The 20,795-nt window shown below is 55.5% G+C and overlaps 6 protein-coding genes across 6 annotated transcripts; 2 read left to right on the top strand and 4 right to left on the bottom strand.

The window, feature by feature from the left end:
- Window positions 1-22: 22 nt before the first annotated feature.
- BKA78DRAFT_354760 (SNF2 family N-terminal domain-containing protein) lies at window positions 23-3,782 on the bottom strand (the record flags this gene model as incomplete). Its single annotated transcript, XM_066891791.1, has 3 exons — window positions 23-1,464; window positions 1,514-2,902; window positions 2,954-3,782. The coding sequence occupies 3 exons, from the start codon at window positions 3,780-3,782 to the stop codon at window positions 23-25; spliced, it is 3,660 nt and encodes a 1,219-aa protein (XP_066741739.1).
- Window positions 3,783-5,307: 1,525 nt separating this feature from the next.
- On the bottom strand, window positions 5,308-7,545 carry BKA78DRAFT_254335 (phosphatidylinositol 3 and 4-kinase-domain-containing protein; the record flags this gene model as incomplete). The annotated part of the gene is made up of 2 exons (XM_066884894.1): window positions 5,308-6,093; window positions 6,130-7,545. The coding sequence occupies 2 exons, from the start codon at window positions 7,543-7,545 to the stop codon at window positions 5,308-5,310; spliced, it is 2,202 nt and encodes a 733-aa protein (XP_066741738.1).
- A 1,637-nt stretch (window positions 7,546-9,182) lies between these two features.
- Window positions 9,183-10,467, top strand: BKA78DRAFT_172861 (GATA transcription factor). The gene is made up of 2 exons (XM_066883278.1): window positions 9,183-9,645; window positions 9,694-10,467. Exons 1-2 carry the CDS (start codon window positions 9,415-9,417, stop codon window positions 10,357-10,359), a joined length of 897 nt encoding a protein of 298 aa, XP_066741737.1. The 5' UTR covers window positions 9,183-9,414; the 3' UTR covers window positions 10,360-10,467.
- Window positions 10,468-12,345: 1,878 nt separating this feature from the next.
- Window positions 12,346-14,166, bottom strand: BKA78DRAFT_254843 (phosphoribosyltransferase-like protein; the record flags this gene model as incomplete). The annotated part of the gene is made up of 5 exons (XM_066884937.1): window positions 12,346-12,972; window positions 13,023-13,735; window positions 13,791-13,864; window positions 13,917-13,968; window positions 14,034-14,166. 5 exons carry the CDS (start codon window positions 14,164-14,166, stop codon window positions 12,346-12,348), a joined length of 1,599 nt encoding a protein of 532 aa, XP_066741736.1.
- Window positions 14,167-14,488: 322 nt separating this feature from the next.
- BKA78DRAFT_254581 (Alpha/Beta hydrolase protein) lies at window positions 14,489-15,549 on the bottom strand (the record flags this gene model as incomplete). The annotated part of the gene is made up of 2 exons (XM_066884917.1): window positions 14,489-15,115; window positions 15,166-15,549. The coding sequence occupies 2 exons, from the start codon at window positions 15,547-15,549 to the stop codon at window positions 14,489-14,491; spliced, it is 1,011 nt and encodes a 336-aa protein (XP_066741735.1).
- A 1,571-nt stretch (window positions 15,550-17,120) lies between these two features.
- BKA78DRAFT_254509 (putative heat shock protein Hsp88) lies at window positions 17,121-19,602 on the top strand (the record flags this gene model as incomplete). The annotated part of the gene is made up of 5 exons (XM_066884907.1): window positions 17,121-17,195; window positions 17,255-17,286; window positions 17,345-18,785; window positions 18,954-19,250; window positions 19,306-19,602. The coding sequence occupies 5 exons, from the start codon at window positions 17,121-17,123 to the stop codon at window positions 19,600-19,602; spliced, it is 2,142 nt and encodes a 713-aa protein (XP_066741734.1).
- Window positions 19,603-20,795: the final 1,193 nt, after the last annotated feature.

The following is a 20,795-nucleotide window of genomic DNA, read 5'->3' as shown; positions in this document are numbered from 1 at the left end:
CACGTTTTCTGCGAGTCCACATCTAGCGGAACAAACTCCTCAAGTCCTCCAACTTGCGCTTGGCCGCCTCATGCTTGTCGAGCTTGACATTGCGATTCATGCTCAAATCCGCAAGGTCCTTCTTCTTCTGCTGGAGCTCCAGCATGCGCTCCTCAAAGCTGTCTTTCATGATGAACCGCGTAACCGTCACCTCGCGGGTCTGGCCCAGACGGTGGACACGGTCAACGGCCTGCGCTTCGGCCGCGGGGTTGTACTGCGGCTCCATGACGTACGCCTTGGAGCCGGTGGTGAGGTTGAGGCCGAGGCCGCCGGCTGTGATGGAGATAAGGAAGACTTCGATATGGGGGTCGTTCTTGAAGGCGGCGAGGGCGTCGGCGCGCTTTTGCCGTGACATAGTGCCGTCGAGGCGCGTGTGCGGGATGTCTTGGTCGGACAGCGCGATGGAAATCAGGTCCAGGTAGCTGGTCCAGCCGGAGAAGACGACGCTTTTGAGAGGTGGCTCGTTGGGGTGGGCCTGGCTCCACTGCTGATTGCGTTGAAGGTCTTCGATCAGAGCTTTTACCTTGGTGTGGGGACCACCGTAGCGAGCGATCCTCTTCGCTGTAGATGAGTTCATGTTGGCAGTGACACGCGCCTTGGCTGCCTCTTCCCTGTCGAGTTCGCTTTGCTTCAGCCGGAACAACGACTTGCGGATCCATGTATTGCACAATGGACAGTCTGCATAGTCGCGCCAGGATGTCGACTCTTTAGCCGTGGAGGCGTTCAAGCGTTCCTTGTATGTGCCAAGACACTCAGCAGAAGAGCAGAGAAGGTGGAAACACGGCGTCATGTATCCAATGGTATCCTCGTGGTCTCGTTTAGAGTTGCTCATTTCGTCGTCAGAATTCTCTGCGCTCGTCTGGCTCCTCAGCTGCTTGTCGCAAAGGCCACAGATATCAATTTCACTCTCCCTCATGAGGTTGAGCATGCTGTAAGCTTGTCTCTCCGTCAGCGCCTGTTTTTTGTTCTGTTCATCCTCGTCGTCATCTTCGTCAATCTCGATGGCTCCTTTGATGGTCATGCCTTCTGCGATCTTCATGTCCTCGTCACTCAGAAGCTCCGCGCCGTGGGCGCAAATTAGGCGAAGGCGGCTGATGGCTTTGAGGACGTGGCCCATGTCGTTCTTTGCAAGAGAGTCACGGCCAGCAGTCATAGCTTGCATTCTGCGGAAGGTGTCATTTGCAAAGAGGTCGAAGAGCTGACGTTCGTCGATAGAAAAGTCCAACCGCACGACCAGGTCATGACGAGGAGGGAGGTTGATCTTGTCCTTCTGACGGCGCAGAGTAATTGAGTCGACCAGAATACGAAGCTTTGGGAGGATTTCCGGATCCGCATTCTTGAATGGAGTGACGATGTACTGGGTGTAGCCATTTTTCTCATCAAACGGCTTGACCCGCAGAAATTTGATGAGGGCGCCAAGATCCTCTGAATGAAATTAGCAAAGGCAGTTAAAAGGAAGGACAGGAGCACAAACCGAGACGGTTCTGAATCGGGGTGGCCGTTAACGGCCAGCGGTTGAGTCCTTGCAAGGCACAGCAGGCTAAGCTTTGCTTGGTGGACTGACTACGAATCATATGCGCTTCGTCAAGAGTGATGCGGAACCAGTTGATTTGAGACAGTGGCTTGGACTGGTTGTACTCGCTGGACACGACCTGATATGTCGTAATGACAATATCATGTTTAGCGAGCTCCTTGGCCACTGTTTCGCGGTTGGGTCCATGGTAAATGCAGTAGCTGAGGCCTTTAGTATGCGCAGCGATTTGCTCCTGCCAGTTGGCAATCGTGCTGAGCGGGCAAACGAGCAGCGTCGCACGCGAATTGCATCGCAGAAGAACCGATGGGCGGGAGTGATCAGAGGCACCGCCATTGACATCGAGGCCAACCTGAGGTGGCGCCATGGAGGCGAAGGCGCGGGCCTCTTGCTTGGTCGCAGCAATCAATGAGAGAATCTCAAGGGTTTTGCCGAGTCCCATCATATCCGCAAGGATACCGCCACGGACGGGCTCAGGCTTGCGCTTGTAGTCGATTCCAGTAATGATGTTGTACCATTTGGAACCAGCCGAAAGCTTCCACAGGCCATTGTCATTCTCTGCTCTCTCTCTTGACGTCATGAAATGGAGTGCTTGCTTCTGGTGAGGAAGTAGTGGCGTAGTGATCTGTTCGTCTGGTTCCATTTCAGGAATGTCGTCTGATTTGGCCAACGAATCAAACATGCTGATGACGTCTGAGCGAATCTCCTCCTGAGTCCGGGTCATCGTGTAGGTAGTCGAAGACCTCTGCGCCTGGTTCTTCGGTGCCGCGGCCTGGATTGATTGGGGATTTTCAAATGGATAGCTTCCAATCGGAGCTGTTGGAGGGCGCAGCCAAGTCTGAGATTGACTCAGATTCCTGCCAATGTCTTTTGCATGCTTGCGCGGGGCAAAAATGTTGATGTTCAAGGCAAGGCGATTCGAAGCATGGCCACCGGCGACCTCGCCATCCCTCTTCCTTCGCGGATCGATACGGCAGGCAATCTTGACATTCAGATTCCGTGCATCGATGAGGGGGACCAAAGCCATGGCAGTCCGAATGTCCAGCTGGCCGAAGTCTATGCCTCTTACGTCAACCAGCGAGATGAAAAAGTTGTGCTGGCCTGGACGGCGACGAAAAGTGACCTTAATTGCTGGCCATACCGAAGAAGATCCAGAGAAGCCGGCAGCAGGACTAGGGACAATCGTGTAATTGGCATAAGCTTCCTCCAGTTTTCCAAGGCAGACCACCCTATTGGCTTCGAAGTTGTTGTTGAATCCGAACTTTCGGGCCTCTTCGGGAGAGGCTTGAGCGGCCCCTGTAATGACAAGATCGTCATCGTCTTCCTTGTCGTCTGTGAAAGTAAGCACGAGGGATATAACAAAAACAATGAAAGACGACGCACCAGTAAGGTCAACAATGGCAGACGGGCCCGCTTCCATGGCGCCCTCTTTCTTCTTTTCGGCAACGTACTCGCTGAGGACGCTGCCACCACTTGCGCCGTTGAACTTGCTCTTCTTGGTCTCTACTTCTTCTTCCTGGCCAGGCTGGGCAGCGTGCTTCGTCTTGACGGGCTGGTCCTCGCGGCGCTGGATTCCATGCATGCGCTCAATCATGGAACCCATACCGGGGCCAGCATCCTCTTCATGGTTTGTCGATTGCGACTGGGACTTCTCCTCTTGTTTTGCAGCGGCGGCGGCCTTGGGATTAAGCAGCGCTCGCGGGTCGTACTTCGTCTGCTCAACGCGCGGGCGCTTGGATTCCGCTGACGGAGAGTCGGTGCGCTGGCGCTTGGTGGTGCCCTTGCCCTTGGGGTTGAGAAGCATGCGCGGATCGATTGTCGACATGGCATCTGGATCTTGGTGCTCCTCAAGCGGGCTGTCAGAGCGAGTGGGTGTGTACGAGTCTTTCTCGACGGTGGGATCAATGTGCTCTTCCTCAAGCTGGTCTTCAGAGCAAGTGGTCGTAGGCGGGTCTCCCTCGACGGTGGGCTCAACGGCGGGCTCCTCCAACGTTTCCGACGTCGCGCTGTTGGAGGGTGCAGGCGACTGGACTTCACCAGGCGTTAGCATATCATGATCTGACTGGTCAAGTCCGAGCTCAGACTCCGACAACGCAGAAGGAGATGAAGACTGCGAGTGGAGTGAAGAGCCGCGATGACTGGCAGACGGGCTGGTCGGCGCGGGTGACTCAGCGCCAACGTCCGAAGTCGCGGCATCAAGCTGCTCATCCATCTTCGAGTGAAGAGAGAGGGAAGCGCTTGAAGAGGTGAAGGTAGAGGTCGATGATGCGAAGAGAAGGGAGAGAGATGATAGAATGGATGAGATATAGTGCCAAGTAGAAGAGACTCCAGTAGCGGCGCAAGCAGGTGAAGATGGAAGCTGAGGTTGAAGTTGAAAAGTGGTGGGTGGGTGGTGACGAGAGTAAAGAAGAAGGGTCGAGAGAAGAAAGAAATAGAGGAGGTAGATGATGGGAAGCGCCGCGCAGAAGACGCTCAAGCGGTGACGCAGGGTGCTTGGTAATGGGAGTTGAAGTTGAGGCTGAGGATGGAGTTGATGGGTGGGTGGTGATCAGAGCAAGGGAGAAGTGTCGAGAGAAGTGAGGAATAGAAGAGGTGGATGATGGACGGCACCAAGCAGAAGGAGCTCAAGCAGCGAAGCTCAGCAGTGATGAAGGAAGTTGAGGTGGAGGTTGAAGTTGAGAAGTGGTGGGTGATGGTGAGCGCAAAGCAGAAGTGTGGAGGGAAGGTAAGGTGATGGAAAAGGTGAATGCGCGGCGCCGCGCAAGTCAAGCCTTACGCAACGCAATGACAGGAAGCCGAAGCAGAGATTGAAGCGCAAAGGCTGGTGCCTCAGATCGAATGCAGGAAAAGACGAAAGTGGAGAGAAGAAAGGGGAAATATTTGGTGGTGGTGATAGTGAAGCGAAGAGGGATATAATATGAAAAGCCTGGTGCTTAGCACACCAGAGCACCAAGAAAAAGTGAAGGCCAGCGTCAGTCAGTCGGCCAGTTGCTCACTGGTGCCTCGAGACGGCAAGAACAGAGACACCGCAGCTCATGGACTCGAGGGCGTAGTGAGGTAAATAACACAGAATGAAAGCGACGCGAGCAAGCAATGACATGGTGTGGCAGGATACATGCATGTGGCAAGGACTGTCGCGCGTCGCAAAGTGAAGTTGGATGCGCTCACCAGCCCATGATCTCTCCTCTGCGAAAATGGAAAACTGCACTTACACAAGCTTCGTGTCGCTGAAGTTCAAAGGCCTCGTTGGTGATGGACTTGGTGTCTTGTGCGGCGGTTGGATGCATCGAGTCACCCTCCGGCAAAGTGCAGCAGCGAGTGTCGTCGCCGCGCATCCATGTCGCGCTAGCCACTTTGGTTCTGACATCATCTCACCACCTAAAAGAAACGTCCCTCGACGAACCCCTGAGTTGTCGCGTAAAAGAACCTCACCAAGGCGGCTTAATAGGTCGTAGCAGTCCACTCTTAATGGTACGTAGCGTAAATGATGCTCGCACAGTTCCACTTTTTAAATTCATATTTCGATACAACCATGGCCTACATAGGAGCGCGCACTATGCGGCAGCATTGTTTTCATCCCAAAGCAAACAATCAAAACGCCGTCCATGCCCATTTTGGTCTCTTGCACATCATGGCAAAAGAGCCGCCAGCGCCCCGAGGACATCATATCCATCCAACACAACACTACCTAGGTACTACACCAACATAAAGCCGCCTTGCACATCGACGCGCAGGGACTAGCACCACGTGAAGACCGGATTCTTGCTCTTGACCGTCTCGAGGCGCTCCACAATGACGCGTTTGCGGTTACCCTCCATGTCCTCGGCCGCCGCATAGCCAAGGTCGCCCTCAATGTCGTCGTCGCCATACACAACGGGCCCGCCGACCCCGCGGACGCTGAAGCTGAAGCGGCGCCTCCGCGAATCGGGGCTGGGCCTTGCACGTCGCGGGCCGTCATAGCTCATGCGCGACTTGGAGGGCGACGGGCGCTCGACCTCGTGCATGTTGAGAGCACTTGACTCCCGCGAAATGTTGAAGCGGTTGCCGTGCGGCGGCGACGAGTCCAGGCCAAGCAGGTCGTGGTGTTGCGGCGTTGGTGCCGACCGACCAAGAGCATTGCTAATGTCCATTTCTTCCTGCTCGTCGGCGGCTTGCAAGTCTTCCTGCTGCCGCCGCATTTCCTGACTCGGACGCTGCAGCGGTACGGCGACGGGAATGTCCACAAGATCGTCCCAGACGCAAACGCGCGCCCGCCTCGTCAACTCAAGGGGCCCGTGATCTGCCGTCTTGAGTGTTTCGACGACGTTCCAAGCTTGACCCTTCATGACGGCCATTTGCCGCGCAAACATGCGCTCCTTAAAGTCGGCGTCTTGCGAAAAGCATTTGCGCAGGGCCAATTGCGTTTCCGACCACCAGACCTTTGATGTCAAAAGCGGCAAAAAGTGTCGTCGTGTTGCATCCGAAAAGGGTTGGCCGATGAGAGATACCGGGAGGAATAGCCAGCCAAAAGGATAGCTCCGCCACTGCGCGCGTTAGATTTGACATGGACTCATTTTCACTGTACTCACTGCATCAGGATGCTTCCACGGCCAGGACAAACTGTTGTCAATAGCGCCAATGGATACCGTCGGCCCGTCGTCGTCTTCGGGTGCATTCGCTGGCGTGTTTGATCGGCTCGTGGCTACCATCGGTTCTTGTCGTGTGTATGGCTCGCTCGGAGAACCATTAGTTCTGCCATTAGTTTTGGGTGGCTCCGCCACTATGCTTGCTTCCTCCGTCTTTCGGTTTATTCGAATCATCCAGTTATCCAGACCTCTATCCGTATTCCGCATAATGTAGTCCAGGATCACCAGCCTCTCGAGCTGCTCTCTAAACGACTGCTGCAACCGCTCAGTCCAGAAACCACGCCGCCTTTCCGCCTCGTCTGCCGTCGGAGGCCGCTCGTCGTCTTCGTCATCCGAATATGAGGGACCGCTTGGTCGGCAATCTTCTGTCCATCGCCGCTTTTTTCGCCTTCCAGCGCCTGGGCGCGCGCCGGAGCTGTGCTGATCTGGCCACGGGTGCTCCCTCAGAAAGATGTTTGCATCCTTAAAGCCCTTGAGGAATATTTGAAAGCTGCCGACCTTTTCTGGCAACGGCTTCTTTTTCCTGTAAAATGCGCGACGGTCCCAAAAGTCGTAGAAGAAGGATTTGGAGGATAGCGAAACGATGTCGGTGTAAGGGACGAGATTGGTGCGGAGCTGGGTGTCGAGCACGTAGGCTGCAGCTTCGGAAACGTACGAGAGGTTGGGAATCAAGCAGGCTCTACCAAAAAAGAATGGAAACAAGTTTCGGTGAATCCACTTGGTCCACTTGGGGTTTCGGGAAGCGTACGGCTCCTCGTCTTTTGGTTTGAAGACGGCAACCACCTTGCCGTCGGTGTTGCGAGCAAAATAGCTGCCTGAGCTGCCTTGTGAGATGAGCTTTGGGTGCACGCCGAGTTCGATGGCGGTTCGAACGCTTTCGACAAAGTCGTCGAATTGCAGCTTCGTCATGCGGTCCGTCTGCAGCGAGTCATAGTCCTTGATCAGCGTCTCGGCCGTGGCCGGACGGATCCAATCTGGCGCCTGAAAAACTGAGTGGTGGATCTCGAGTTGTTCCTCATCTGGTGTCTTGCCGCGCACCCGGCGAATCTTGAACTTGGAGGCAATCTCGTCGGCCCATCGTTCAAGGCGGGCGTTGATGGCTTTGATGTCGACGCCCGAATTGCTGCGAGCGCGAAGGCCTGGAGCTCTGCGGCGGGGAGAGTCTAGAGTGGACGAGGGCATGCGCGAATGGCGCTTCGGCTGGATGGGGGCGTATCGAGGAGCACCTCCGAGAGACGAGTGGCCACGGTAGGGGTCGTCATCTTCCGAGTCGTCGAGGAATTCTTCGTCCTCTTCTTCGGCCTGGGCGATGCGGGCGTAGCCAGAGATGTTTGGCCTTCCCTTGGACATGGTTGATGGCTTGTTACGTGAGCAAGAGGAGGGATCGTGGCATGTTTCCGCGACGCGTAGGTGAGCGGGAGGATGCTGAGCCTCATAGACCGGGCGGAGCTATGACGAAGGCTGGATGCATCTGAGAAGACGTTGCCGCCGCACATGCGCCGCCTCGGTTTCAAGGACGGCAACCGGGCCCGGTGGCGGTGTGCAGCCAATCAGACGGCCGACTGTTGGGAGTTTGCGCCACATGTTGGCGCCACAGAGACAGACCCCTTTTTCGTTCTCCACTGCAGCGGCCCTAGGGCTGTGAGACGTCACTGAATGTCGATGTTGATCTCCAGGTTTCTCAGGGCAGACTTGCATTGTAACAGCACAGTTCACAAATTTTGGAGCATTTCTCGTGGTTCCATGCCGAATCCAGGAAATGAGCAAAGAATGGACACCGGGCAGCTGGCACATGGTCGACCACTGATCAATTCCAACCGTGTGTAAATGTTTGCGTCCTCTTGCGCAAAGCTATCTAATCTCAGATAGCATTGCCCTCCCTATCCCTATCTGATATCATCGGGATGCTGGCTTGGAGCGTCGAGTGATCAGGGGTCAGTGTATCGCATATCTTATCAGCACCCCTGCCACTCTGTGGACGGGCCGCGGATCTTGGAGAAGTTGTTCACGTTCAACTCCTTCTCGAGGCTGAGACACGATTGATTTCCACCGCATGGCCAAATTTCCGCGCAGCCCAGGGCGGGAGCGTGTCAGCGGCGGAGCGAGGCGTCACTGGCACTCGGTGGCTGCAATGCTTAGGGGAACGCGTGACACGCGACTTCTTGCATGTTTAATGAAACGGTGGACCTGAGCCCCTGGAGACGTGAGAGCAGAGAAGAAGCAAAAACGCCATGGGCTAGATTTGCTACCAGCCAGCCAGCGGCAGATCGTCCCGGCGCAGCGTCCACTTGGTCTTGGACTTGCTGGCGTGCCTGTCGATCGTGAAATTGTGCAACCAGCAACTAGTTACGAGCGAGTAAAATTAGAATGTTGGCGCCGCGATGTGATGTGCTTCTTTTATCGCATCCCTGGCTTCACTCAAGCCCAGGGGCCCCTTATTCGCTGTGCTTTTTGGCTTTTATCGTGTCGTGTGCTTTCATACTTTCCCATGCTCTCACCTACCCATACTACAACCAACAACACCACTTAGTGCCAATTGAGAAGCGCGACGCGTTTCTCCCACCACCGACACCACGGCTTCCACACTCGCCATCTCGTTGCTCAACCGGCCTGCGGCCATTGACAACTTCAGCCATCCCCACGAGCTCCCGCCATTCAACGCGCCCTCATCGCTCGATGAAAGACCTTCGCTGCCCTCCATTGGCCTCAGCATCTCGCGCGCGTCGTCCGCGTCGCCGCAGCCTGGCAGCTTGACCCCCATTGCACAGCGGCACCGCAGCCACAGCCCGGGCATACAGCTTCCCAGTCTGTCGGCCCTGGCCTCGATTGCATCCACGGCCACGTCGTCGCCATACGCAGAAAGCAGGCAAGTCACTATCAAGCGAGCCGATCTTTTGATAAGCCCCAGCTAATAAAGCGACGCGCTCGCAGACCTCCGAATGTCACTTCGCACAGCATGAGTTACGCGACGAGCGCGCCAGCAGCGTCGGGCGGACAGAATCCGGTGAGTTTTGTTTTGGTGGTCGTGGTGTGAGTGCCCAGAAGACGTGACGTGGGGGCCGTGGAGGTCGTGAGTGGTGCAAGTGCCGGGCCGCGCGAAATCTCTTACCGACCTGACGACCGCACCGCCCATGGCCCCTTCCCGAGTCTCTTATCTCTCCTATCGACAACACCGTCCATCCACTTTCTACTCTCAAGTCCTCCTCCAACAACACCACCATGTCGGCCTCGCTCGCTCTGACTCCTGACAACCAGCAGATTCCCAAGTGCTGCAACTGCTCCACCAGCACCACTCCTCTCTGGCGACGCGATGAGGTCGGTTCCGTCCTCTGCAACGCCTGTGGCTTGTTCCTCAAGCTGCACGGCCGCCCGCGCCCGATAAGCCTCAAGACGGACGTGATCAAGAGCAGGAACCGCGTCAAGACTTCTGGTCAAGGCACCAAGAAGAAGGCAAGCTCTCCCAATGACTCTTTGCCCGGCTGCGTCTAACAGTCCCAGGCTGCGACTGAGAATAACGGCAATCATGGCGGCCGCATGAACGCTGCTTCTGTCGCGACGGGCTTTGCGCAGCAAGCGAAAGCCCTCATCCACCACGACGCGCCCAAGGGAGCTCCAGGTCACTCGGAGCGCTCCACCTCTCCTTTGTCGCGCACCGGCACTCCAGGCCTCGGCCACCACCCCTCCAACATTGCGCCACAGCACGTCTTCGACGGCGTCACGCTCAATGGCCACGAATTCCAATCCGCGTCGCTGCCATCGTTCATGCCACCCCGCCAAACCTCACCCTCGGCCTCGTCGATGAATGGCTCCCACGGCGTCGAGCCACCCATGTCCTACGACCACCACACTACACTGCGCACGCGAGTGAGCGAACTCGAGGTCATCAACGACCTGTTTCGAGGACGAGTCACAGAGCTGGAGCAGAGTGAGCGCGCTGCTCGTGACAACGAAGCGCGGGCCCTGGACAATGAGAAGCAGATGCAGAACCAATTGGAAGAAGCGCACATTCGCGAGGCCGAGCTCAAGCGCCGGGTCGAAGAGCTCGAGAGTGAGCTGGCCGAGTACAAGAGCGAAGGCCCGCGACAGAAGAAGATGCGTCTCTCGGACATTGTCGACGAAAGCGCGGCCTCGACGCCTGCGTCCACGGCATCGCAATCTAATTGAGCGACATTGCCCACCATACCCTACTTTTTTTTGCTGAGCGATACCACATGACGACTTGGGCGTCCTTGCTTGCGCTTTTCTTCCTTTGCTTTCATCCAGCGTTCTCCACGATTGGTACTGGGCTATGCATCCGGATGGAACGAGGACATTGACTCGTTTTGTCACGACGAGCCGAACCCCTTAGGAACAGCGGCATCCCATATTCCACGGAACACTTCACAAAAGCTCTTTTTCGGTCATCGGTCTACATCCATGCCTGTGCCGGCGCGCACGGGGAGCTTGGCTTCTAGTTTTTCGTTTTGCGCCTTTCATACCTTGGTCCCAAAACACGACTTGGCGAGACACCTTTTGCAGGAGTCGCAGAAACCAGGCAAAATTCTGTCCAGCGTCCGCACCAAAACAACACCACAACACAATCACACCACCTTCCCCTCTTCTACCTTTTCCCGATAATGTCTGATACCATCGGCCCCTTGGCAAGCACGCGATCGAGCAAGCATGGATGCGGTGGGATAGCTGCGACAGCGGACAGTCGGACGCAGATGGACGCATGTATGTATCTATGAAATGGAACGGGACACGGGCCACGGGGATCAAATCAAGCAAGACTCGAATGAAAAGCACTGTATCGTGTCAATGAAAACCGCCATCCTTCGTAATCTTCTCGAATGTTTACCACCTGCTTGTTTGGCATCAACATGGCGAAGCCGGAGCTCTAGCTCTAGCTCCAAAAAGCTTCCTTATCGCCCACCCACCAGCCCGAACTTGGCTTGCTTAGCCACAGCGATAAGCCGTATCGCCTTATCGCCGTATCGCGCCCCATCGTATCGGTTTATCAATTCCCTTATCAATGCGACCGACGATTGGTGTCCGTGTTCGTGTGGGGGCCACAGGCGAGGCGATGATGTATCAGCGCGCTCTCATTGGTAGGATTTGATTGTGGGTGCCTGAGGTGTAAATGGAAGAAGGAGGACAGGAAAGGTTGAGAGAGAGAGAGAGAGAGACAGGGGGTGGAGATGGAGATGGAGATGGAGATGCGACTGACGAGGAGAGGAATTGCGTCATGGAGAAAAGGGAGATACAGTATTTTTTTTCTTCTGCCAGTGAGAGATGTTGCAGAGGGAGCGCACAAAATCAGACGTGCCAAGCAACCATCTGTATATCATCGGAGTCCGAACATAATCAGGTTGACTTATATTTCCTACACCTACTTGCCACTCGACCTCCCTATCCCCCTGTCCCATCTCTTTTCCAGTCAAGCAAAAAAGCTCAACACGCGCACAAAAACTTCACAAAATAGACAATACATGTCCAAGAGGTTCTCTTGCGCCGTACCCATCTCCGCCGCCCCACAAAAAAGAGGACGACACGAGCACGACGCCTTCTATTCCCGCCGCGTGCCAACCGCCCCGAGGGACGGCTGACAAGCGGTTGATTGCTCTACCAACGCTCCGTTAGGGACGACACTTCCACGAGGGTATCGTGCCGCCCCTGCAGACCCGGACGGTCTGCATCGCTGGGTGATGTGTGTGCAAATGTCACGGTGGGCGTGAGAAAGGAAAAAGTGTAGATGGACAAGAAATTGTTCGACTTACAGCCTTTGGCTTTTTGCTTTGTGTGGTATGTTGATGTTGTTGTGGTACTCATACGTACCAGCTTCTCTGTTTCGCCTTCCATGCAAGCAAGCAATGCATCGAAACCACGATGGGAAAAACATCAGTAAAAACGCAAAAACGCCCGCAGCGCCAACGCTAATGACAAGCCAGCCAGCATTCCATACCAATGCCTTCCTATCCGGCGGCCGACTTAGTATTTTCCGGTGTCCGAGTGAGTCCTTCGGTCAAGGAGATGGGTACCTTCTTGTTTCCGGGGGTGATGGTTGTTGTGTCCCCATGATGATGAACCAGCAACGCCGAAAGAGGTGTAGATAAAACACTTTCAAAAAAGTGATTGTCTGATAAAAAGAAATGTCATTCGGGTCATTGACTACCAGTTGTGCATAAACAACTGGCTCATGCTCTCGCCGTGATGATTGCGGCGGATGGCCTCGGCGAGCAAGCTTTCGACCGGCAGGATCGTCAGCTTGCTGCAGCGGGCGCGCTTCTCTTCGGGAATGGGGAAAGAGTTGGTGACGACGATGCGCTCGATGCACTCGCACTCTTCCATTTCCTCGAGGCAGCCGCCGCCAAAGAGGCCGTGGGTTGCCATGCAGTAGACCTTGGTTGCGCCGCCGCGCTTAACGGCCGTCTCGGCGGCTGCAATCCAGGAGCCAGACTTGTCAATCATGTCGTCGACAATACAGACGGGACGGTCGCGAACGTTGCCGACGAGAGTGACGGTCGTCTCGAGCTCCGGGTTCTTGAGGTCTTCTTCTTCGGCGTCCGAAGTGTCGCCAGCATCATGGGAGCCTCCCATGGGCTGGGACAGCTCAGGCTCCTCACATGACATTGTCGACATCATGGAGCCCAACATGTGCTCCGGAGGCTCGTCATCGTCGGAGCTGCCTCTTTGGGTCCTGTTTTTGAAGGAGACGGCAGACATAGCAGGCGAGGGAAAGTCCTCGTCCACAATGTGACCGTGAACCAGACGGCCATGGATGACGTCACGGGCACGCTGCGTCTATCAGTCTTGGGCTATAAGAACCTAGGTGCGACTTGAATTACCTCGTCAACGTACTCGTCATTGGTATCCTCCATGACTGGCGGAGCCGTGACAGTCCTCAGCATGTGAGCCCTAGGAGATCCCGGCAAGTCGGCCTCCACAATTGATTCTGCACGCGACGACTTGACCAAGGGGCTCGAAGGTACGGCATTGACCGCATTGCCATTGGCAATACGATTGGCCTGCGCGTTTGAGATGGCCCTCGGACGCTCCTTGAGGTCCTCTTCCTCGTCGGCCTTGGCTTCAGGTTGCCGACCAACATTGTTTTGGGCGTCCAGGTCCTCCTCAATGAGGCCGTGGGTCTCGTAGGTGCCGTCCATACCCATTCTCTCGAATATGGCGCTCCCCGACATGCTCAAGCCTCCCTCGGACACGCCTGGGCGCCGCCTGTCCGTCGTCACAATGCCAAAGCTCAGCTTCAATGCATCCGCCAAGCTCGTCACACGCTTTGTGCCGCCGGCGTTCTTCGATACAATGACGCAATCCCTCCAGCTGGGAACATTGTTACGGATCCAGCGGGCAAGCAGTGGCTCGGCGACGAGGTTGTCCACAGGGCACTTGAAGAAACCCTGCATCTGCGAGGCGTGGAGGTCGATGGTGATGACGTGAGTGACACCGGCAACATGCAGGAGGTTGGCAATCATGCGGGCGGTGATGGCGCCGCGATGAGACTTCTTTTTACTCTGGCGCGAGTATGGGAAGTAGGGCATGACAGCTGTTGGAGGGTCAGCTGCCTTGAGCCGACCAAAGTGTCGCGTGCTCCAAATTACCAGTAATGGACTTGGACGAACCGCCTTTGCAGGCAGAAATCATGATGAGGAGCTCCATGACATTGTCGTTGATGCTACACGCCGTCAGCGGCATGGCTGGGGCTGGCAGGAAAGAAGCCGACTTACGTGCTGCTCCCGCTCTGAACGATGAAGACATCCTGGTCACGAACGGACGTCTCTTGTGACTATCAGCTCAAGCTCCGGCGGCAGCAAGCAGGAGGAATGGCGACCGAGGGTACTGACGTATCTGCACACTGGTCTCTCCGTTGCTAAACTTGCGCAGCTCCGTCTTGCCGGGACGCTGGCCCAACCGATCGCAGATGCCCTCTACCAGGCTCGGGTGAGAGGAGCCTGCGAAGATTCGCGTCTGGCGCATGGTGTGCGGCGGTAGACGGGGTTGTGGGTGAGGGCAGTGAGGAAGTGAAAAAGTTGGATTGCAAATGTCAAAGAGGGATGGAAGCAAAAAAGGTGGCAGTCTCGTTTGGTTTTTGCGGGGTGCTTTTCGCGAAGCTGCCGGGGTATCACCGCCGCTGCCCGATCTGCCAGCAGACTTAGTGCCGACTGTCGACTGTCAACCGTACAACCTCATTTACTTATAATTAATTAATTCGTTGAAAATGCTGGTAGATACAAAATGCTATACCGCACTATACGAAGCTCAAGGTAATCCGCAGGCCAGAAACATGCTCACCACAACCTCAGATATAATTTCCATACGCCAACCTCTTCACCTCCTCTGCAACATCTCTCACTGCCTGAACGGCCTCCTCACTCCATGCAGTCATTTGCAACCAGCCGTGCGTCATATTCTCATAATGATACCAGCGCACCCTCACGCCTGCTTGGTCCAGCTTGCTGGCATACTCGACGCCCACGTCCCGCAAAGGATCGAAGCCACTTGTGAAGACCGCTGCAGGAGGCTGATCCTGCAGGTATTCCAAGTTCTGCATCCCAGGGCTGATGTACTTGTAGCCGGGCGCCAGCCCGCGGGGCAAGTAGTTGCTCGCGAAGCCAAAGACACCGTTGGCCTCGAGATAGTAGCCCGAGTTATTTTCTGCTGCCGCGGGAGTATCAAATGGCGGACGCATCTCAGGGTAGAGTAGAAACTGCGCTGCCAGATTCTTTTGTCCATGGTCCCGACGCCCAAGCACAATGGACGCCGTCATGTTCCCTCCTGCCGAGTCGCCTCCGCCGCACACGCGGTCTGGGTGGACGCCACGGATGCGACCAAAGTCGCCCAGAAGAGCATCAATGACGGTCGAGTACTCGTCGATTTGGGTGGGGAATTTGAATTCTGGGGCAAGGCGATAGTCGACGGCGTAGACCTGGTCCAAGACTTGAGCTGCAGGGTTCATCGGAGTGACTTTTGGCTTACCTGCGCCCCTGAGCACTCAGCCAGGAGTCTCAGGCCGTTCTCAAACTCATCGACGCTGCCGATAGTGTAACCACCTCCGTGAAAGTATATCAATGCGGCCGATTCGCCCTTTTTGCGCCGGTCCTCTCCGCTCTTAGGGTACAACACTCGTATCGGAATGGTCCCATACGGTCCACGTATGGCGGTGAATTCGACCTCATGAATGGAGTGGACCTTTTCCTTGGGAATCGCATGAATCCCAAACACTTCGAGATGGCGGCGGCGCTCTGCGTGAAAGTCTTCTTCACCACCCAGGCGAAGCTTTGGGAAGAGCCTCAGAAAAGTGGATAAAGAGGGCGCGAGAGCAGTACGGTTGGCCGTCGTGGGAATCCTGGGCTCAGGCATGGTGTGGTTCGAATGATGGTGGGATGCGGCTGGAAGGTCTGTTCAGGTGCTCGTGATTGTGCAATGACTGCTTACCTATTATACCGGTAGCAAGGGGTGAGGTACGTCATTCCAGCGCGTTTGACGAGCAGACATCGGGCTTGAACGCGTTTGTAAAAATACGAGATGACTGCAGGCGGCACTTGGCTGAGAAGGTGGAATTGATTTTCTTCTAGACATGATGGTGCGACGGTTTGGAACTGACGAGCCGGTACTTGGTCATGGTGGTGATGTTTACCGCATATGATATCGCAACTTTCAGGACTTGCAAGCTGAGACTACGGCATAGCTGCAGCACAGTAACGACGCTTTTGGGGTGTTTGACGTGGTAGTCCTAGGATGACAGTCTCGTACCTGAAGGTGGGGCAACCTACCCGAGCTGCATGCTACAAAGCATTGGCAAATGGCCATGCGCGTTGATGACCCGTGGCGCTCGTGGTGGACTGGAACGAGCCAAACACGGCTTTCAGCTGAACACGCTCTCTTCTTTGGCGCTTTGTGGCTCCGCCCATGTGTCCTTGTTTAATTCGCACGCAGGTCAAAAAGATGAGAAGTTATATGTCGTAGACGACAGTTGCAGGACCAGCGGAACCAGAGCAATCCAAAGATTCCTTCTCGATTCTGTTCCTTTTCTGTGTCATCGCTTGACACGTGAAGAATATGAAGAAGACGCTGGTAGCTTCTTAGACGCTAGCAGCAGCCAGTTTCAAGCTAGCGGTCGATGGTCCACAGATGCGGTCGACATGAACAGATCCCAGTCGCAGTAGCTGGCCCGACAACGCGAGGTGACTGTGACTTCTGAAGTCGTACATCCATACCCCTGAGTTCTCAAATGTATATTGAATCGGTCGAAGTGTTGAAGTGATGTTGAAATTTGGTAAAGGCAAACAGGCATGTCCGCAGACGCATCCCTATAATTAGGTGCCAAGATGCGGGAGTGGCCATGCGATCTGAAGAGGTTGGGCAGGGAAGTCAAGGTGTGGCGGTGACGGCGATCTGAAGCTCCTCATGTCAGTCTGAGAGTAACACATGGCGCCGCGATGGTTCCAGAAGAGGCTGATAGGGTTCGACGATCGAGGAGCAGAGCTCGCGGCATGACAGACGGTCGACGGGTAGGAGGGCAGTGGCGGCAGCGGAGAAGGAGGCGACAGAGAGGCGAATTCCAGCGGCGACGGGGTCTTGGCCGTGCAGAATGGCATGAATGGCGCAGAGGAGGCCGTAAGGTGGTCGAAATAATGGGGACTGGAGGACTGATGATGGAAATGGTTTTGTTGTAGCCATGACGTGAGGCTGCCGCCCTCGGCCGCGGGCTAACGTTTGCCCCACCAGTCACCACGAAGCTTCCCGAACTGGGCAGAATTTCATCGAACTCCAAACACTTTTCAGCCTCGTCTCTAGCCACCACTACGAACCTCTATCACGACCCGATCCAGGGTATTTACCGTCAAACCACTCTCTCCTCCCCGCCCGACCTCCACCACCACTCTATACCCCAACCACCCCACTTCCGCTCTTGAGAATCCACATCCACAATGTCTGTTGTTGGTGTTGATCTGGGGACGCTCAACACGGTCATTGCTGTTGCGCGTAACCGTGGTGTCGACGTCGTACGTATCTACCGCTTTGTCGCCTTTATATGGTCGATGCTGACCCTCAATCGCCCTAGATTACCAATGAAGTCTCCGAACGCCAGACGCCGTAAGTTTTTTTCCTGGCTGCCCCGCCGTCGCGCCGAACCTCACTGACTGTCGCAAAGATCTCTCGTAGGCTTCGGTCCTAGGCAGCGTTACATTGGTGCCTCCGCCGCAACCCAAGAAATCTCCAACATCAAGAACACCGTCGGTTCGCTTTCCCGTCTCGCTGGCCGCAGCTTGTCCGACCCCGACGTCAAGATCGAGCAACAATTCGTCTCCGCCCCGCTGGTTGACATCAATGGCCAAGTCGGCGCAGAGGTCTCGTACCTGGGCAAGAAGGAGCGCTTCACTGCGACCCAGCTGGTCTCCATGTTCCTTCAGAAGATCAAGCAGACCGCCTCGACCGAGCTGAAGCTGCCCGTTTCCGACATTGTCATCAGCTGCCCGGCTTGGTACACCGACGTCCAGAGGAGAGCCATCCTTGACGCCGCTGAAATTGCCGGCCTCAAGTGCCTCCGTCTCATGAACGACACGACCGCCACCGCTCTCGGCTACGGCATCACCAAGCTCGACCTGCCCGCCCCCGAGGAGAAGCCCAGGCGCGTCGTCTTCGTCGACATTGGTCACAGCAACTACACCTGCTCCGTCGTCGAGTTCAAGAAGGGCGAGCTTGCCGTCAAGTCGACCGCCTACGACCGTCACTTCGGTGGCCGTAACTTTGACAAGGCCATTGTGGACCACGTCGCTGCCCAGTTCAAGGAAAAGCACAAGATTGACATCACCACCAACCCCAAGGCCCTCAAGCGTATCATGGCTGGATGCGAAAAGGTCAAGAAGATTCTTTCTGCCAACGCTGGCGCTCCCATCAACGTCGAGTCTGTCTGCGAAGACATTGACTTCCACGGCTTCTTGAAGCGCGAGGAGCTCGAGGAGCTCGTCAAGCCGCTCTTGGAGCGTTGCACCAAGCCTCTGGAGCAGGCTCTCGCCGAGGCCAAGCTGAAGCCCGAGGACATTGACTCGATTGAGCTGGTTGGCGGTTGCACTCGTGTCCCGGCCCTCAAGGCAGCCATTCAGGACTTCTTTGGCAAGCAGCTTTCGTTCACTCAGAACGCCGACGAGGCCATCGCCCGTGGCTGCGCATTCAGCTGTGCCATCCTCTCCCCGGTCTTCCGTGTCCGTGACTTCTCTGTCCACGACGTCGTCAACTACCCCATCGAGTTCACCTGGGAGAAGTCGCCTGACATTCCCGACGAGGATACCAGCCTCACCGTCTTCAACCGCGGCAACACGATGCCCTCGACCAAGATTCTCACCTTTTACAGGAAACAGCCCTTTGATCTCGAGGCTCGCTACGCCAAGGCCGACATGCTGCCTGGCGCGATGAACCCCTGGATCGGTCGTTTCTCCGTCAAGGGCGTCAAGGCCGACGCCAAGGACGACTTCATGGTTTGCAAGCTCAAGGCCCGCCTCAACCTTCACGGTATCCTGAACGTCGAGACCGGTTACTACGTCGAGGATGTCGAGGTTGAGGAGCCCATCCCCGAGGAGGGCAAGGACGAGAACGTAGGTGGCTTTTCCAGTTTTGCTCGCAGTTTTGCTCGCAGTTTTGCAAGACAAGAGCCGAGTGGCTCGACTATTTCATCCGATTCTTCTTCTGCTTTCGACAACGCTTTCATTGCATCAGTTCAAGACGACTCAGAAAAGACGGCTCCACTGACGGTAAACAAACAGGCCATGGACGTCGACAACAAGGAGGTCAAGACGCGCAAGGTCAAGAAGCAGGTCAAGAAGGGCGACCTGCCCATCGTCGCTGGCACCGCATCGATGGACCAGGCTGCCAAGGAGGCTGCCGCTGAGCGGGAAAACGCCATGATCATGGAGGACAAGCTCGTCATCGACACTGCTGACAAGAAGAACGAACTCGAGAGCTTCATCTACGAGCTCCGTGATAAGATTGAGGAGGTCTACAGCCCCTTCGCCAGCGACGACGAAAAGGCCAAGATTCACGCCAAGCTCGAGGCCATGGCTGTAAGTTTCAATTCTTCTTCACACGCATATTGCGCTGCTTACTAACACATGACAGAACTGGCTCGATGAGGACGGCTGGGACTCGACCAAGGCGGTCTACGTCTCCAAGATCGAGGAGCTGCGCTCCATCTCGGGCCCCATTGTCCAGCGCTACAAGGACAAGCTGCAGGAGGAGATGAACGCCAAGATCCAGGCCGAGGAGGCCAAGGCGGCGGAGAAGGCAGCGGAGCTGGCGGCCAAGCGCAAGGCCGAGGAGGAGGCCAAGGCCAAGGAGCAGGCCGACAAGAAGGACCAGGAGATGTCGGACGCGGACGCGGCCAAGCCTGACGAGGTCGAGGAGCCGCAACAGTAGAGCGAAAAAGAATTTTTTGGCTTACAGGAAGGGGACACATCGTTACGAGATCGGAAAGAATATGATGACAAGAGGATAGCAGCGAGGTGGGTTGACTTAGGATTGATTCCCATATTTTCCCCCTTTTTTTAAACCCACGACCAACCACATCATCTTTTATGAAGAAGAAAGAGAAGACTACTTTTTTTGTTGACTGCTCTCTTTTTTTGCTGTTTTCTCCTTTTTTCCTCCCCCGCTGTTGGCATGAATGACTTGACGCGCATGACGGAATGGTATGCATCGGTAGGGCCGTTATTTATATATCGTAGAGGGACCAGGGACTAGCTTGGGAGTCTTGCGTGTTGTTTTTGCTGAAAGAGTCTTGTTTTGTCCACTTTTTGAAAGAGAAATTCAATTATCTTGCTCAAACCACGTGTCGGCACGCTTCGATGGGAACGGAAAATTGACGCAAATGCCTTTCACGGCCTCTGGTGTTGATGCGCAGCTTGATTTGGTAGAATTGGCGGAGCGCTGAGCGTTGTGCCAAATGACGACAGAATCGCCTGAGGTAAAATGGGTGGTTTTTAATGGTTGCTTTAAGCTTGACGTTATAGAGACCATGGATTTAGACATTGCTACATGCTGAGTGCCTCCACTACGTATGGATGAGCTGTCTGAAATGCCGAAGTGAGTCGCATTGGCACTGTTGGACTATGCGTACGCATGCCGCAGAGTCGGCACGTATGGTCTGCTACGATACTACATATAAAAGGGTTGCCAGTCTGCCTCAAGCGCGAATGGGAATCACGAAATAGGGACCCCATCTCTCTTCAAGATAGCAAGAACTCGACGCACATCTTCAACATGACTGAAGCAAATTACAGTAGTCTAGATCTAGACGCAGCTGACGAGGCTTCCTAGGCAGATCTTGCAACCGGCACACCACACCCACCGCTCTCGGAAATGGGCCAAGGAGGGGCACACAAGAAGCCTCTGTGCCTCTAGATCGGGCGGAATCAAGGAGGGGAGGAGATTTGAACGGCTGACAAGACAGCAGGCGAGGAGAAAGCCGTCAATCTGCTCGGACCAATCTCGCTTGACGATGCGACGACGGGGGTTGTGGGGGAGGCGGTGGAGGGTGGAGGTGAGAAGGGAGTACCACGACGGAAGCCAGCCGCGACGAAGGCCGGGTCTGGCGTTGGGGTAATTTTCCG

This window comes from Phyllosticta capitalensis (assembly GCF_038381095.1).
Source record: "Phyllosticta capitalensis strain CBS 128856 chromosome Unknown BKA78scaffold_8, whole genome shotgun sequence".
Classification (NCBI taxonomy): domain Eukaryota; kingdom Fungi; phylum Ascomycota; class Dothideomycetes; order Botryosphaeriales; family Phyllostictaceae; genus Phyllosticta; species Phyllosticta capitalensis.
Note: the sequence above shows the minus strand (reverse complement) of the source record. Positions and strands in the feature narration are given on the sequence as shown.